An 18,974-nucleotide genomic window follows, 5' to 3' on the forward strand; every position below is an offset into this window, starting at 1 on the left:
CTTAGTTATCTTTTTGCAAAGTCAACTTTTAGCACCTTTTTTGCAACCTATGCATGTTTGAGACACTGAAAACCAAGAAAAGGGAACACAATAACAGTTAAGAAAATACAATTCAAGCAAAACCGATCCCGAGAGTCCTTAGCAGTGCAATGAGTTGAGGGTGCACATTATAGTTTCCTCTGATGCAGGCCTGATTTACATTGTCACAGCGAGGAACTACGCCCCACAAAATCTGGATTTGCTTACTTTCATTTACTTATTTGTACTGAAATCGCACAAATTTCGAAGTGCATGAAAAATATAACCGTGTGCTCTGCTACTAAAGTATAAATAATGTATTCAATGTGTAGGGTGTGTTTGACCATCGGATGAAGTGCTGGCAGAAATGGCAAGATGCACAAATAAACTTACAGAAAAAGAGAGAAGCTGAAGGAAAACTTCAAGTTGCCAACAAGCCTGATAAACTTCAGCAAGCAAAAGAAGAAATCAGAGAGGTAGTATGTTTGTAAATATGTTTGTAATTATCTAGGATACATTGTATAATTAATCGACTTGCAATTTATATAATGTTTATCTTGGATGTGTTTGAACGTAAACTGGCTTTTGCAAATTATTTTCTTGACCATTTATTTTCTCATGAGACATTTATTTTAAAATAAATTCATTCTTTTTTCCACTGCACTGCGTAAAATTAGTTATTTCCGGAAAAGAAATACAAAATGAATATAAAATCAGAATATGTTCACAGTGCATAGGGCACTGTAGTGTAGTCGTCAAGCAAGAGATTAGGCTCGATTTCTAGTCCTGATTTCTCAAATTGTACTTATTTTGTTATGAGCCTATGCAAGTCACTGCTTGATTATCTCTGTTCCATGATCTGCCTGAAAGTTGTAAATGTTTAAAAATATCAGCACTGTATAAAAAAGTATACATAGGTTGATTGCAACCTGGTTATCATCCACATGTCCATTTGGCTTTTACGCTAGACTAGAACTAGCCAACATCGGCACCTATGAAGTTCCTACAGGTCACTTTCCCCCACTAATCTCTAAAATGTATAAATCATTTATCGATTACAGCTCCAATTTAAGGAGCTCCATGTTTTCATCACAATTGTCCAGACACCAAGTGCCAAGATGAGAAGTCTGCCCTCCTCTACACTCTTAGCACACAGCAGCTAGCATAACACCTCAGAATACTCATGCGCCTGAAAGGCAACATTCCATACTGCTCTATCTCTTTGCAGGTTTGTCTATTGTATGCTACACCAGTGCGTCTTGACTGGTTAGATGACGATGTCTCCCTATTCTAAATAGCACCCCATAATTCCAGCAAACCCACCTAACCCAGTTGTATGTGCTTTGAAGAACTTCCATTAGAAACTCTCACCCAATACCTCATCAGCCGTACATTCACTTTCCCACGCACCATGGACTGTTCGCGAAGTAACATTTATTTTCATCCTCAAGACAAAACAAGCTTGCCCCTCTCCAACTAGAGAGACATCAAACCAAAACCTTCCTCACAACTGTATATTAAGAAAAGGAGCCATCCACAAACCAATAACCACTCATCAAAAACACTTTGTGACATCAACTGCACTACTCACAAAAATGTACATGCAACTTTTAGAGAATACATCACCCATGTCCACTAAACTACCACAGCAAATACTAACAATAAAAGTCGACCCCAATGCAAAGCAGTCAAACTGTTTGTCACACTACTAACAGACTGTTCAATACTATGAGTTGACTGCTGTCAACCAATTACCTGACTACTCTGCAACATTTGAGACAAAGTTGAATACAGAAACCAGTTAATTGATGGAACACAAAAGATGCTGGAAGGATGCTTGCAGTAAGTCTAACCACTGGCAATCACACTCGTTAGCATTCCATCCCCCCAACATACCATGGCATCTCCGACTAGATGCCGCCTTATGCAGATCAGTCTTAATCCTGCACCAATGGGAACAGTCCTGCCCGAATCAATTAGACAGAGAAGCACACCACTTTCTCAATGTGTAATCAAAATTAATTCAATAATTTTCTTAACACAAGCGTGCTACAGTGGGTGGCACGTGCTGCCTATACTGTGCCTAGACTTAGACCTACATATCATGAGTCACTGAGACTCAACAACTGCGCACTGTTGCTGTGATGAAATTACCACTGTCAAATTTTTTTGAGACTGTTATTTATTAATTTGTAACCAATCATATAAATCAATCAAGAATGTTCTGTTTTCACATTAAAACAACAACTCCTGTTTTAAACATCATGTTGAAAACAATTTGTACTCAAAGTAAACATTTTTAAAAAAAACACAAAATTCAATACATGGCATTAACAGAGACTCTTTTCTTTGTACAATGAAATCCAGAGTTTCGTTCAAATCGGTTTCAAAGTGCCCAATGCATTTCGAGCCTGAATTGGCCCTTCTTCAGGGGCTTACATTCTACAAAGACAAACAGAAATTTTCAGGAATGTTACTATACTTTCAGATTCAAATTACAACGAGAAAGCATCAAACTGTACAATGAAAGTCCAAAGTTTCAATCTACTACAGCAACGTAATGATCATAATGACTTTGTGACTCATGGATACAGAAGACCTTAAAATAATTGATACAAAAACGTGATAAAGAAAGTGCCCTCCACCCATGCACACTAGACACTCATATACTCACGAAAGTCCTTCGTGTTCTTGTCTCTAAAATCAAATAACATGTAATGCCTTAGCCATTCAATTTTGAAACAAGCAAAGTGTACTAACATAAATGAAGATCAAAACCTCGTACCCGTCAAAAGTCCGATAATACTGAATCTTCAGTGTGTAAAAAACAGGTTTCCTGCAGAAATAAATATACCTCTATGAATACTAGAGTACGCTTAGAAATGCAACCGACTTTATGCTCCCTTACTCCCTCGCATTTCTCACCTGAATAGAAAAAGACTCCGTAGTCCAAACGATTCACAAAATACAAAGATGCAGCTGCCACACTATGATCTCGCTTCTCCGGTGACCTGCATATAGCCGCGTTTAAACAGTGCTCTTCCGGAAACGTAAACCCCGTATCACGCTGCAAAAATGAACGATGGACTAAGTCCTTTGAGAAACTGTCGCCATCTTAGAAAAGCTTACACTTCGGATCGCCTTATATAAACAAACACCCGATCGACAAAAACCTCCGGGCCTTTTCTGCTGCAATAGACCGACTACGTAGCCCCCAAATCAACTTTTTCATTCACCACTCAAAACGTGCTGAAAAAATGAAAATAATGAGAATAATGAAAATAAACAGGTGGTGCTCAACTAAAAAATTATAGAAGCAAAGCCATGGTCACGTGAATGCTGACATGTATACATCATCTGATATAATACCACAGGTTCACATGTATGATGGAACTACTTAGACATTAAAGAAAACATGAGTAATCAATTTTGTCATTCTTTCCTTTTAAAACCAGGGTGTCAAGACGTCTGATCCAATAAGTTTCCCTTTGCAACAGGGATCTGGTTAGATCCATGTTGGGATAATGAACAACTCTTTCAATAACTGCAAACTGCATTTGTGCTATGCTATGCCGTGCCTCTATCCAATGTGCAGCTAGACTTCTACTTTTGTTCTGGGTCCTAATAGTACTTTTATGTTCAGATATACGCGTTTTTAATTTACGTTCAGTTTTTCCCACATATAACTTGCCACATGGGCATTTTATGTAATAGATCAATTTACTGGAGTTGCAATCTGAATCGTGAAATAATTTGATTATTTCTCCTGTATATGGATGATGTAATGTATTTCCGACAATCACATTATTACAGTGCACACAGTTGGAGCACTTTTTCATGCCCTTACATTCAGTCTTCAGCTTTTTAGACAGAGCTTTCAAAATTTCTTTCAAATTCTGAGATCTTGTAAAAGCAAAAAAAGGTCTTTCTTTGAAAATCTCACAAAAATCTGGCTCATTTTGGAGCATCTCCCACCGTTTGGTAATGATGCTTTTAATCTTATGTGAGCTCGTTGAAAATTTAGATATAAACACTTGTCGTGTTGTAGTTTTTTAAGGTTTAAATTTCAACAGATTGCCCCGTTCGTATTTTGAAATACGCTTTTTAGCTAGATCAATGACTTCTTCCGGGTAACCTCTATTGAGAAATCTTTGTTGTTGAAGAGTTAGATGGTCTTCTAGACTACTTGGTTCAGAACAAATTCTTTTTATACACAGAAACTGCGAGAATGGTAGGTTTTGCTTAAGATTTTTTGGATGAAAGCTTTGAAAATGAAGTGCATTGTTAACATCTGTCTCCTTTTTGTAAACTTCTGTTTGAATTTTACCTCCTTCTATCTTGATGGACACATCCAGAAATTATATTTGGCAATCACTAATAGTGTGTGTGAACTGAATATGCTCATTGTGTCTGTTAAGATGTTTAATTTTATCTTCAAGCTTCTTCTGAGTATTGGTCCATAACATTAAAAATATCGTCAATGTACCTGCAGTACAGCAGGAGATTATTGGTCCATTCATGATCATTGTAAATGTAATCGGATTCAAATTTGGCCATAAAAGTGTTAGCATAAGCGGGTGCCCCCACAAAACCCACAGAAGTGCCTTTCTGCTGTAAGAAAAATTGGTCATCCCATTGGTAATAACAAAAATGCAGAATTTCCAAAATGAAGATTTTATCTGCTCTGATAGAGGTTTGGTGCAGCAGCGCCCATTCTACAGCTTCTAGGCCAGCTGTGTGGGGAATAGATGTGTACAGAGACAGTCCTGCCCGAACATGCTCTTCAGTCGGGTGTAGCTTCATTCTAGTAGCAGAGTAAGCAAGGAACCCACATCTGGCTCTACCCTAGGGCACTTAATCCATTGCATCAATCACACAAAAAGATATGCCCAGATGTGGGTCTCTTGCTCACTGTGCCACTGGAACCAACTATGCTATAACTGTAGCAACTATAACTGAAGAGCCCCAGTCAGGAGGAAACTGGTCTTGGGTTGTTTGTATTCCAGTTCAGAAATTACCGGAGTTGGTAATTCATACTGTACTGTTCCTACAGGAGCAGGGTCAAGACTGATTTGCATATAACTGGGTCTAATCTGAGGTGGCATGGTGACTAAAAGAAAGATGGGTCATACCGAGCAGTGGCCAGTGGTTAGACTTATTGCACGCATCGTCCCATCAACTTTTGTGTGTTTAATAAAATGAATACGCACAATAAAGCTACCCCTACCTAAGGGTACCATCAACTAGTGACCTACATTGTACTAGGACATGCCTTGACATCATCCAAACCTCGATTTCAAGCTTACACCTATAACTCAACCTTATTAAAACAGAGTTTGTACTTATTTCAGGCAAGACTTAAACATGCACATGTAGACGTGGATCAATGCCCTACTCATGTACTCCAATCTGCCCCTCTTAAACACTGTGACCCTCAGCCTGGTATGTCACTTTTAAGGGTAAAATTAGTTTGTGCAGTTCAGAATAAATGAAGGTTGGAGATGGGGATTTAACAGCTCCACCTTGCCCAAAGGAGGATGAGAGGAATTTTATTTATTTTCCTAACCTTTTTACCCCCTGTCTGCAACTGCACAAGGGTGGGAAGAAGCATTGGTGGTCTTATGCCTCCCCATCCTTCCTCAAGAATGGGGGAACTTTTTTCAGCTTTGTCCCCACCCCTTGGTTTATATAGTGTGAAGTTACCTCATGAGTTTGTAGTCTGCTGCTGCCTTGCCCAAGGGTTTTTACAGCAGTAGTGGTTGGAAATGAAGTAAAACGTGGAGCAGGACAACTCACTGCTCTCTCAGTGCACCCTTCTCAATTGGAAACCGAGAGCTGTGGGTTCCCTTGTGCCCTCTGAAACGGGGAGCAAAGGCACCCCTCAGCTCTCCTAGAACTTTTTTATGGATTGCAGGGGGAACACTGAAAGATCTGTGGCTTGCCTCTGCTCCCTGCTCACACTTATGAACTGGGATTAGTGGCAGCACCCAGCACTCCATTCTAAATTGTGAACACCCACTTCCTTGAGCAATGTAGGAGGAAAGATGCCACAAACAACTCTCACCCTTGGGTAAGGTGGTGGTGCTGGGAGGCACATTTCTGACCTCTGCTCTTAGACAATGAAGAGAGTGTGAAAAATATGCCACCCTCCCCCTTCTCCTGGATCAAGGTGAGTGGTATGCCAAATAGAAAATACATTTGCTTCACCCAGTCGCTGTATTTGGGAATGGCATGGGGTGTTAACAGTAAGGTTTTTTTATTTATTTATTTTTTAACACTTTTGCAAGAATGGTCAGGCAAGGCTTTGGAGGTGTAAAAAAGCGAACCCTTGCCCCTGGGCAAAAATCAAGTGGGTTTGTTTACAAAACTGGGCAATGCCAACTACACCACACCAGTTGCTTTGCAAGGCCAGAGGTGAGGCTTATTTTTTTGTGTGTACTCTCTAGCCTCAAAATCCACCTTTCCCGCAGCCCTGTTCATGTCTAGATGTTTCAAGGACTGATTTTCAAATTTGATTTCTACCCTGTCTCGCTTGCCGAGTCAACCTATTTTCCCCCGATGTTTGTTTAAAGGGAGGAAAAACTAGGACGCAATTGCGGTGGTCATGTTTTTGTTTGCGATAGATTCTTAGTTTCTCTCCAAAGATATAAACCATTTTCTGAAACTTACAGCATTTGTGCATGTTCAGTCAAAAGTCACATTTTGCTTGTATCTCAGTAATGGCGGGACGAAAAAGCATTCTTTTAATTTGCACTGGGACAGCAACAGCTCCCCCTTCTCCTTGTTCGAGTCTAGGGCTATTCCTCCCCTTTCTATGTGCAAGGGTGTGAACAATACCCTCCCCAGCGCCTTGCCTAGTGAAGGGAATGATCCCTCTCCTTGTCTAGTAGTTTATAAGAAAAAGACCATACACTATCAGCTTGCCCAAGGGGAGAAATGCCTCTGTGATCGCCCACCCCCACCTTGCATAAGGTTGAGGGACTGGGAAATGACACCCTCATCCCTCGCCCTGTCCAAAGGCGAGAAGGGCTACAAAAAAAAAGAATAGGTTGTGCTGCTACCTACTCTTATGCCATGTTCCATAATTGGCGACTCCCACATGGCAGCCTTTAATACAAAAAAAAATCAAAAAATCTTTCCCAATGTTTGTTACTACACATCAGAAGAGTTGTACCAAAAACAGTGGCTACTATTGATGGCTTGCATTTCAAGTTTTAAGCCCGACCTATTGGCTTTACCAATGCTTCAAGTGAGGACACAAGGAGAGGCTGCAAGACCAGGACAGGGGAGCACTCTGTGGTTGCAAGGGGTCAAGAGCATGGGGTACTGCAGGGGCGCAGAGGGCAAATAAAAGGTTGTGGGGGGAGCAGGGAAGCACACAGGAATTGTATTGGGGTTTGAGGCATACTGAGGAACTGGATGGGTGAAGTAAATGATGTTCGGAGATTGTTGAAGTGAGAAAGCTGTTCTTTATTTGAGATTAACAGCACACACAACCAGACGCTCCCGCCGCATACTAGGATCTCTGACAACTGATTAACGTCGGAACCCTGGCATTCAACGTTCAGCATCAGATCATGGAACCATGTTCAAAGAAATACATAGCAAGAGCGAGGCATCCTCGAGCCCAGATGCTGGCACGAGGATGCTCGCAATAGCTACACACTACAATGGGCCAGTGGCACACTGACTGACTGACTGACTGGCTGGGTCAGGCGGAGGCAGAAGAGCTGTAGTGCAGGTTAAGGTGAACGCGGGGGTACACAAAGGGACTGCAGCAGGCCAGAGGCACATGAAGGAGAAATGGGGAATATAAAGATTTATTTCATAAGGAACATATAGAGGGTGAGGGAATGAGGCTGAATGGTAGTGCACAGACATAAGGGCTACAGGGGGTAGGACACACATAGGTCGGCAGCAGTACTGGCATGGGGGACACAGAGCCTTGTCGTAGAGGGCAAGCAGAGGTGGGGCAGGGCAGCACAGAGGCTTCAGTGCATGGGGACATAAAGAGGGAATGCGTGTTAAAGCTGGACAGAGAAGCACACACGGGCTGCAGGATGGCAGACAAGGGCTGCATGGGGCTAAGGACACAGTTTTCAGAGGGTTGGGGTCAAAACTAGATTCAGGGGATGCAGGGGACACACTTCGGGATGCAAGTAGTACATAGAGGAGCTGAAGAGCAGGCGGGGTTGCACACAGAGGGGCAGCATGGAGTTAGGGGCACATCCAGCATCATACGCCAACTATACCAACCATCATACGTCCCCACACACCATAATTTGTCAACACAATCGTCATACACCAACACACCCACCATAATACAACAAATAAAACGCTCAGTTATCAATACACCAATCTGCATACTTCCACACAACCAGTGTTGTATGCCAAAAACCCACCATCATTCATTCACACAAACCACATCTAAAAAACAAATTACATACCCCCCCAAAACTTCATTTGCAAGAACGTTGAGATTGACTAATATGTGAAGTGGCTTTACCAAAACATTAAAAAGTCACAAAATTAATGAGTTAAGGTACGTTCACCTTGCGTCTCACCCTCTACCTACTGAATGACCCTTAACTACCCTGAAGCACACATCTACGCAATGTCACAAACCTATTCAAACGGAAAGTAAGACACTGCAATATATAAAACATCATTCAGTACTTCAGTGTGCCAGCAATCTTTTTGTATGTGTCCACACAATCAAGCCCAGCATAACATGCTGACACACCCACCATCATACACCCAACATCTTTTATGACTTCAACACCCACTGTGTCTGTACAACCACTAGTATACGTCCATGCACCCCATCAGACAACCATATTAATATGCCATCACTCACCAACATATGTATATCGCCATCATAAGCCTACATAACCATTATCATAGAATCCCACTCAGGCGCCCTTATTGTTTGCACACATGCGTCACTCTAAACAGAGATAAGCAATGTTCGAATCGGTTTTGTTCCTGCTTCAATAGGAACAGTCGAACCAGAACTGCCAGGCCAGATCTCTTCCAAAGAAGATCACAATCAACCAAAGGCCATTTGGGCCTTTTGCGGCACGACTTTGAGATGCTGCTTGAGTCCTATGGTACAGACCGTGATCATTGGACCCACGTCTGGGCATACCCATTGCACTTTGTGTGTCTCACTTAGAAATATAAGAGGGATGGGTTAAATCATTGACCTCATTTAGAACTGATGCCATGTGTGTGACTGATATGCCCTGATATAGGTCCTGTGCTCACTCTGCTATAGGAATCAAGCTGCACCTCACTGAAAAGGCCCCAAAAAGCTGAAACAAGTCTGTGATTGCTTGTGTTCCCATCCATTTAGGGTTGCAGCTGGACTTCTCCTGTTGGAGCAGGACCGATGCGTTCGAGGCATGTGGGCTGCTGAATTCATATCTGTGCATAGATCGCCGCCTAGTGTTGGGTCCGGATGTTTGCACGTTGTTGTCCTGGAAGAGTCTTCGAAGTATCCTTGGATAGGTGACTCCTCCCCTGGACTACAGTGCGCATGGGCATCCTCTCCATCCTCAGATTGTTTTTTTCCGCCATTGGGTTCGGATGTGCTTATCTTGACTCAAGTTAGGAAAAACTTTTTCCAGGCCAAAAGGCCTCTAGTTCGCGTCGGTACTGTTCCCGATCGGTATCGATAGTATCTTTGTTAGTTTACTAACTTCCAGAACCAACTTTTTCGCATCTTACCCGACCATCGACCCGACATCGACGATGGAATCGAGGACACCATTCAAGCGGTGCCCTGTATGCAATGCGAAATATCCACACATCGACGTCCATCCGGTGTGCAACAAATGCCTTTCACCGGATCACGACGAATCTACATGTATGGCCTGTGCCCGATTTCGATCCAAGAAGACTCTCCGGAATCGACGAGCGGCGAGATTTGAGGCGCAGCAAGCGGCACCGGCCCCGGCCGACATCTTCAGCGCCGAGACCGAAGATGTCGAAGAAGTGGAGAACCTACCCTCCAGTCCCGCTTCCGAACATGACTCCGGATCGGAAGACGTCGACGAAACACTCTTTCGCAGAGATGAAGACGACACCGAGGTAGGAGACTACAATGAGGCCTTAGGGGCCGAAGAGAGTAGCTCCGATGACGAGCAAGGCCTACCCGTTCAGACTGAGGAAATCCCAGTGCAACAGTCTATGGCTCCGGTCGAGGGATCGCCTTCGGGCCTTACCCAAGACCTATCCCGCAGTTCTTCGGCCCCGCCCTCGGGCCCGGCCTCGGACATTCAGCGGCAGCCATTAATGCCCAAACCGGCTGGTTTCCCTTCTTCGAAACCGAAACCAAAAGCTGTATTGGTTCAACTGAAACCGAAACCGAAAGTGGCGCTGGTCGGATCGAGGCCCTCCACACCTTCGACGCCAGCAAAACCTGTCGGCACCGAGCGCAACAAACGAGACTTCGGTGCCGAGCTTGAAGCGGCCGACGTCGGAGTCGACATACGGAAAGAGACCTTCGGTGCCACCAAACCTACTCGGCTCCCGGCACCGACGCAATCGGCTCCGACCCCAAAGGTCAAACTACCTGCCGCGTCTCCCACCGCTTCGACGGCACCACCAAAGCCACACTCATCGAAGACGTCCCTCGACTCCACGACACGGCGCCGAAAAAGTCCACGCCCGCCTCCACAGAACCGGTCGGCGCAAGGGAATCAAGGGCGCTCCAGGTGCCACCCGTTGCTGCGCAACGCACCAAAAACAAAACTGTCCTCCAGGACACGTCGGGCTCCGAGCCAATAAAAGCTCCAACAGCCTCTCGGCACGGATGTATGATGTTACAACGCACACTTTTACAACGCATGCACTTACAACGCATTTTTTACAACGCATAATCCATTACAACGCATGACATTACAACGCATGACACTACAACGCATTTTTAAAAAATACCTTTACAACGCATTTCCATTACAACGCATACTACCTTTACAACGCATACCATTACAACGCATAATATTAAATTACATTTAAGGTAAGTATTAGATAGTATAGGGGTAAAAATTACTATTCTAACTCCAGGGGGTGCAACAGTAGGGTGAGTGTTGGATAGTATAGGGGTAAAAATTACTATTCTAACTCCAGGGGGTGCATCAGTAGGGTAAGTGTTGGATAGTATAGGGGTAAAAATTACTATTCTAACTCCAGGGGGTGCAACAGTAGGGTAAGTGTTGGATAGTATAGGGGTAAAAATTACTATTCTAACTCCAGGGGGTGCATCAGTAGGGTAAGTGTTGGATAGTATAGGGGTAAAAATTACTATTCTAACTCCAGGGGGTGCATCAGTAGGGTAAGTGTTGGATAGTATAGGGGTAAAAATTACTATTCTAACTCCAGGGGGTGCATCAGTAGGGTAAGTGTTGGATAGTATAGGGGTAAAAATTACTATTCTAACTCCAGGGGGTGCATCAGTAGGGTAAGTGTTGGATAGTATAGGGGTAAAAATTACTATTCTAACTCCAGGGGGTGCAACAGTAGGGTAAGTGTTGGATAGTATAGGGGTACAAATTACTATTCTAACTCCAGAGGGTGCATCAGTAGGGTAAGTGTTGGATAGTATAGGGGTAAAAATTACTATTCTAACTCCAGAGGGTGCATCAGTAGGGTAAGTGTTGGATAGTATAGGGGTAAAAATTACTATTCTAACTCCAGGGGGTGCAACAGTAGGGTAAGTGTTGGATAGTGTAGTGTAATATTATGCGTTGTAATGGTATGCGTTGTAATGGTAGTATGCGTTGTAAAGGAATGCGTTGTAAAGGTAGTTTTTAAAAATGCGTTGTAGTGTCATGCGTTGTAATGTCATGCGTTGTAATGGATTATGCGTTGTAAAAAATGCGTTGTAAAGGTAGTGCGTTGTAAAAGTTGCGTTGTAAAGGTTGTTCCCCTCTCGGCACCAGCCAACATTACTTTTGGCCTGCCACCATCCACGGCCCCGAAACTGTTCCAAATCAGGACACGGGTCACCCACACCACGATCACGCCTGCCGAACGCTCTGCGGAGACGTCTCCATCGCATATCATCGACGCCGACACCGGCAGGATGATTATCCACAAAAGGAGAATAACTTCTGAGCCAGCTTTGGACTCCTTCCGGATCCCACTTAAGAGAAAGCTGCCAGATGCTGCGGATACAGCTGCCAGAGCCATAAACACTAGCGTCATGTTGCGACGACACGCCTGGTTGCGAATCTCCGGATTCAAACCAGAGGTACAAAATAACATCCTCAACCAACCTGTCAACCCCGACTACTTATTCGGGCCGGAGGTTGACACCACCCTAGAGAAAATAAAAAAGGACACGGACACTGCAAAGTCCATGGGGGCCCTACAGACGCAGTCCTTTCGGAGCGGCTCCTTTCGTCGCCCCAGAAATAGAGGAGCAGGTAGAGGACAGGGGTCACAGCAAACATACAACAAGGGCAACACACAAAACACCTACGATAAAAACACCCGGGGTGGATATCGTGGCTCCAGCACAAAGGGCAGAGGATGCGGCTACGGCAACACCAGGTCCTCTCCCAAGAACAAGCAGTGACGCCCTCTCCCTTCCTCCCGACCACATAACACCTGTCGGGGGAAGGCTACAAAGGTTCCTGTCCACGTGGAACTCCATCACCACGGACAGGTGGGTCAAAGATATTGTCAAATACGGTTACTGTCTAGAACTAACCTCCACTCCACCCACAATACCTCCAAAAAACCGTCCTATGTCCTCAGAGCACTTAACGCTCTTACAGCAGGAGGTGCAAAGTATGCTTCTAAAAGGCGCAATAGAGGTCGTACCCGTCCACGAGCAAGGTACGGGGGTGTACTCCCTGTACTTTTTAATACCGAAAAAGGACGGGTCACTCAGACCTATATTAGACCTGAGACCCCTGAACCAGTACATTCTTTCCGAGCATTTTCACATGCTCACTCTACAACAAGTCCTCCCGCTGCTCAAGCAGGGAGACTTTCTGGCCACACTGGACCTCAAGGATGCGTATTTCCACATACCCATTCACCCCTCACACAAGAAATACCTCCGGTTCACTGTTCAAGGGCAGCACTACCAATTCAAAGTCCTTCCCTTCGGCGTGACAACAGCACCCAGGGTGTTCACGAAGTGCCTAGCTACTGTGGCTTGGTATAGTGAGATTGCCAACAAGGGATTTTACTTGAGGTCACTTAGTTCTATTTCTTTATAATTAAATTTGAAAGTGTACTTTAAATCAATTATACACATGCAATAAATGTTTGTCAAGAACTTATCAAAGATAAAAAGTACACACACGGGATTTGTTGTGAATAAAACACAAGTCTTTTTATATATCAATCAAAATCAAGATAAGGGGGATACAAAAAAGAACTATAAATTTAAAGCAATGTAGCATGAAAGATGGGTTAACTCAAATCCACATTTCATCAAAAAACATCTATTTCCAGGTGGTTTCAACAGAGATTAATTTCATGAATGAAAAGAAATCGGCTGTAATTATCAAATAATGCGGAATTAGATGATGGTGTCGACGTTTCGGTCTTGGTGGCAGAAGTCCGTTAGACCATCTTCAGGACAGTTAATAATTGCACAAAAAACCCCTATATGGACATAATACAAACAATTACATTAATGAACACATAACAATTGTAAAAATTACATTCTAGACAACCCGTGTGTGGAGAGTAGTCTCTATATACTGATTTAATCAAACAACTGATTGAATACTGCATAGCAGCAAAATTAAATTAAATATGGAAATTTACCATATTCGAGAGGAATGAAGATCCATTTAAAAATCAGACAATCCAAAAATTTTTTACAATAAATATGATTGATGTCTTGACTAAAGGATCTTATAAAGCTCATCTCAACTTTCATCTATTTCAAGTTATGAAAATTTGATCAACATAAAGATGATTGCTTACTTTGTGAATTCGGGAAAAGCACGCAGCTTAATCTTCGTTTTTATATATTTTTGCCAAAACGTGTTAGATGAATCTATAGTCAAAGGTAAAGAGCACTGTGTTAGGTATATATCTTTCCAAACTTAATGCAAGACAGCAGAGAAGAAAGAGGGAGGGGGAAGGGCCTTGAAGTAACTCCTACCTAATTGTTGACAGAGTAACTCATATAGAGAGATTCAGACAGGAGAGATCCTCGTTTCTTCTGATATCCTTTTCAAATCTTTCTACTGTAAACATAGAGAGTAAACACCAATTGACTCGTGTGTTACTTCTGTTTAAATTAATAAAATTCGACATCAAAATTTAGTCCAGGATAACAAAGTACTGCCTGATGCTAAGGTGATTCGATTAGGTGAGTTGTAAACACGTCTCCCTGACTACGGATCTACGTTCGTCATCGTTTTAAATCTCGCTAAGAACTTGGAGGATCCAAGCATATCAATGCATCGCCAGTGGCAGCCCTCTGTATAGCAACACTCAAGTATAAACTGGAGGGGTACTTGGTGATATGGGCACTCAACAGAATGTCGATAACTGACCAGAGACAATTTAATAAGAGCAGATACGCATCTCGACCGAGAAAACGAATAAGCTCAAATTTAGTTGATAGAATATGATGTAAAGACACACTATTTGTGAAGCTTAACCAGTTTATTATAGCCCACTTCGAATAGTTATATGTTACTGGATACAACGACGGATTTTCAATAAACAAGTTCAAACAGTAAAACAACGCAGACTTACGCCGAATAATCAAGCACAGCCCTTCAGTCTAACGCAAAGCATCATGTCATGTCTTACGTCTAAGTTAGAGAAGGTGGGGACACCAATATTCAAAGTGCAGCTAATAACCCAACCAAACATTACAGATTAGTGCTACCTCCTGTGAACCCGCTTTGTGTTAATAAGCAGGGACTATCTCTAACTATCGTCGCGGTCTACTTACATTTTAAGTCATCAATCAGGCTCGAAAAAACTACGCCGCAGTCGGGAACGCCTAACCTAACCTGACTAGATCACCTGTTTTTAAAGCTACCTAATTAATGGGCGGACCTATCCCGTGTTAGGTGATTGAATACACGGAGTGAACGCGGCGGCCATTTTTAAAATGCTAAATAAACTGGATGGATTACATTATTACGTGATATGAGCATTCTCCATAGATTTGTACATTGCCGGTCTTCAGAAGAGAATCACGTATTTCAGACCAGATAAATAATAATGATGTAGCTGTATGGTAGAGGTTTTCTAAACTACCGTAATCGTTGATATGGCTCATTATTCTACTGGACCTACGTATGGATGGCGGCCATCTTGAACTGCACTACAGTTATTGAATCATATTAGGATTAACAAAGGGGAGCTGAAAGAAACTTATCAGTCTCAATATGATTACATTAGGAAGGAAGTTAAACCAAGTCCTAATAAACAATTATAATACAGCCAGAGGGTCACGGAAGTCCTGGGTCCTATTTATTGAGACTGATCCGTTCCGAAGACAATTGGCTTGACTATGGCAAATAGATCTTATTCGAATCCCTGAATATCGCTAACAGGGAGAATCAACATAACATAATCATCAAACATCACAGTTCACCGGTTTAAAACAAATGATGAATAATAATGTTATAGCAATGTTAGTTACTACAAATGTGTGACATATGTTATACAAGACATAATATTTTCTTATTTTAACATCTCTTAATTGTCTCGACAAAAGCGCATTATATTGTACATTGTATTATTTTCGATGTTACATGCATATGATGCTGAGAGCATATTACATGTGTTATGTAAGACATTCACATATTTTTACATCTCATGATAAAACCGGCATAACTAATCAATTAGGTTGCTCAGATTGTCAACAACATGTATATTGCAAATTAGCCTATAGTGCTCAGCAAACACATCTTGACATAAATTCAAATCGAAATAGAAACTGTTGTCGTTAGATGTAATAACGAGCTAAGGTGATGCTTAAAGATTAATTCTACCATGGAGATAGTCAACTGTTACCTTGGTAATTGTAATTGACACATAATATCAAGGCAAGTGTGTTGAACGCCTAAATATAAGTGGATGAACTTAGGGGTGCAGATCATCGGAACAGTGTCATCGTTATAGATCATGTCGGTTATTATGTCAACCATCATGGGAGAAACGGTTTATGCCAGGCAAGATAAAACATGCCATTCGGTTGCTGAATTCAGACCTTGTTTGATATTGTCCGTACGACAAATCCAGCGGTTCTCTCTCATTGTTAATATATGATCAACATTTATTTGTCTGATTGTGGGTTTTACTACCTCTATGACCCACCAAAGCATGTCTTTTTCAGTGTGTTTTGTTTTAATGTAATGGTCTACTAGGGGTGCATTCTCAACCTTGCATCTGATTCTCGACTGGTGTTGCAAGATTCGCTTTTTGACCATTTGTGTTGTTTTCCCTATGTATTTCAAGCCACACGGGCATTGGATACAATAGACCACATTGCTTGTGTTGCAATTAGAAAAACATCTCACTGTAAAATTTATACCATTCAGTTCAAAAGATTTAAGGTTGACTGTGCTTGCACAAGCTGCACAGTTACTGCATTTGAAGTGACCGATGATCGGTGATAACTGTCGCATATTGTCCACTATGTTTTGATCTTGAATCCTGTAGGCATGAACTAACCGGTCCTTGAGATTGGGACCTCTTTTGAAGGAGAACAGCGGTTCCTTTGATAGTTCAGGAAGTGAGGCTAAAAGTGTCCAATGTTTCTTGACAATTTTTTTGATCTTATTTGTGGCTGTGCCAAAGGTGGTAACACAGACCAATTGGGGTTGATCATTCTTTTCTTTCACTTCCAGCAGAGCATTGCGATCATTGTACCAAGCTCTTTTAAGGGATTTCTTGAGTAGCTTGTTTGGATAGCCACGAGAATGGAGCTTATCTTTCAGTTTCTTCGCTTCCGAAAAGTAGTCAGCTCTTTTGGAACAGTTCCTCCGAAGACGGAGGAACTGCCCAAAAGGGAGTCCATCCTTCAAAGACTGTGGATGATGACTTTCGTACTTTAATAAGGTATTCCGCGCGGTCGGTTTGGTAAAGAGAGTGGTGTACAGTTTATTGTCCGTGTCTACTCTAATTGAGATGTCTAGGAAGTTCATGTATTGGTTGTTACATTCTAATGTGAACTTCAGATTAGGATTCCTTGAATTTAACCAGTCATGGAAGTTGGTCAGTAATTCTTTGGATCCTTTCCAAATTAGGAAAACGTCGTCAATATATCTAAGCCAACACGAGATGTTTGTTGTGTAGGGATTAGATATATTGTGGATATGTTGCTTTTCGAAGTTGGACACATAGATGTTTGCTATATCTGGGGCATAAACTGCCCCCATCGCGACACCCTTTAGTTGTTGGTAAAATGTCTTTTCGAACAGGAAGAAGTTTTCACAGAGAGAAATCCTAATACAATCTACAATAAACTCTGTTGGTACTGCATGAGGTCTTGGTCTGTTGTTTAATAGATCTTCTATAATCTCAAGTACATCTGTCTGTGGGATGTTAGTGTACAGACTTTCTATGTCCATTGAGACTAGGAATTCGCAAAGTGGATCAAAAGGGTGGTTTTCAACAACATTAATAACTGCTGTTGTGTCCCTGATGTAGGTGGGACTTTCCGTGGCGTAGGGCCGGATGAAGAAATCGGCATATTGTGCTAGGGGCTTAAGGATTGAGTTACATCCGGAGACGATCGGTCTACCGGGAGGTGTGCTGACGTCCTTATGCACCTTCGGTAAGATATAAATTACCGGCACTGTCGGAGTTTTGTTGATCAAGAATGCTGCTTCTTTGGCACTTAGCCAACCGCCCTCAAAGCCTTTTCTGCTCAGTTCACTTATAGATTTTTCTAAGCGTGGAGTTGGATTATTTGGCAGTTTCTTATAATGTGTTGTTACCGATAGCTGTTTCATCATTTCTGTATTGTATGCCTCTAGGGCCCACAAGACAATCCCTCCGCCTTTATCGGCCGGTTTTATCATAGTGTCTGATAGGGACTGGAGATTTTTGAGGGCTTGATGTTCGTCATGGGTCAAGTTGTATCTCACCCTACTTGAAGTCTTAAAAAAGTGGTCTACCTCCGTAAGAATGGCATTTTCAAAGGTGATGACCTCTTTTGCTACCATTGCATTTGTTGGAAAGAAGGTCGATCGTTGATGTAAACCTGTGGTATCAGTTTCAAGAGGTGAGATCTTGTTGGAAAAATAATTTTTGAGTCTCACTGATCGGAAAAATTTGTATAACTCAAGTTTAGTTTGAAAATGGTCATTTTTGTTGGTGGGTACAAAAGACAAACCGGCTGAGAGAACCGATATTTCTGATTGTGAGAGTTCATGTTTCGATAAGTTGAAGATCGGAATGGTTTCAGTTGGGTCTACCATTCGTAATACTGGTTCCGGGTTTGTCGAAAACCCGGAGTGTATTAATTCCGTGACCAACCCCTCCTCGGTGCTCGTTGTCGTCGCGGTTGGCCCGAGCCTCTCCGGTCCTGTCCTAAAAAAGATTGCCTAGATGTTGAAGGCTGGTCGTAAGTTTGTCGGTAGCTATTATCAGACGCCTGATCGCTATCGGTGTCAGAGGTTGTGTCCGAAAATGTTACTTTTTTTCGCTGATCCTGTCTTGGACCTTGGTTCGATCCTTGTGATTGGTAAAAATCTTTCCGTAAATAAGGATAGGTTTTTTCTTTGCTGTATTTCCTTATATCTTTATGTAATTTGTCTGTTTTTTTGTGAGAATTGAATTCTTCGAATTCTTTGATAGTCAAAGAGATTTTTTCTAGTAATGCTTTCGCATTAGTGATGCTAGAATCTGTATTGATTTTGTTCTCTAGATTTTCGATTTCTTTAGACAGCAATTTGATATGTTTTATCGCTGTTTCAATGCTTAGCACCATCCAAGTGCGCGAGCACTTGTTT

General features: G+C 42.3%; 1 protein-coding gene across 1 annotated transcript in view; it reads left to right on the forward strand.

Annotated features, from left to right (window-relative positions):
* Positions 1 to 18,974, forward strand: part of SNX2 (sorting nexin 2) — a 556,635-nt gene that overhangs the window by 482,267 nt on the left and 55,394 nt on the right. The window contains exon 12 of the mRNA XM_085632673.1: positions 351 to 494. Within this exon, the coding sequence (XP_085488799.1) occupies positions 351 to 494 (144 nt within the window). The remainder of the gene's footprint in view (positions 1 to 350; positions 495 to 18,974) is intronic.

Source organism: Triturus cristatus, chromosome 2_1 (assembly GCF_964204655.1).
Source record: "Triturus cristatus chromosome 2_1, aTriCri1.1, whole genome shotgun sequence".
In the NCBI taxonomy this organism is placed as follows: Eukaryota; Metazoa; Chordata; class Amphibia; order Caudata; family Salamandridae; genus Triturus; species Triturus cristatus.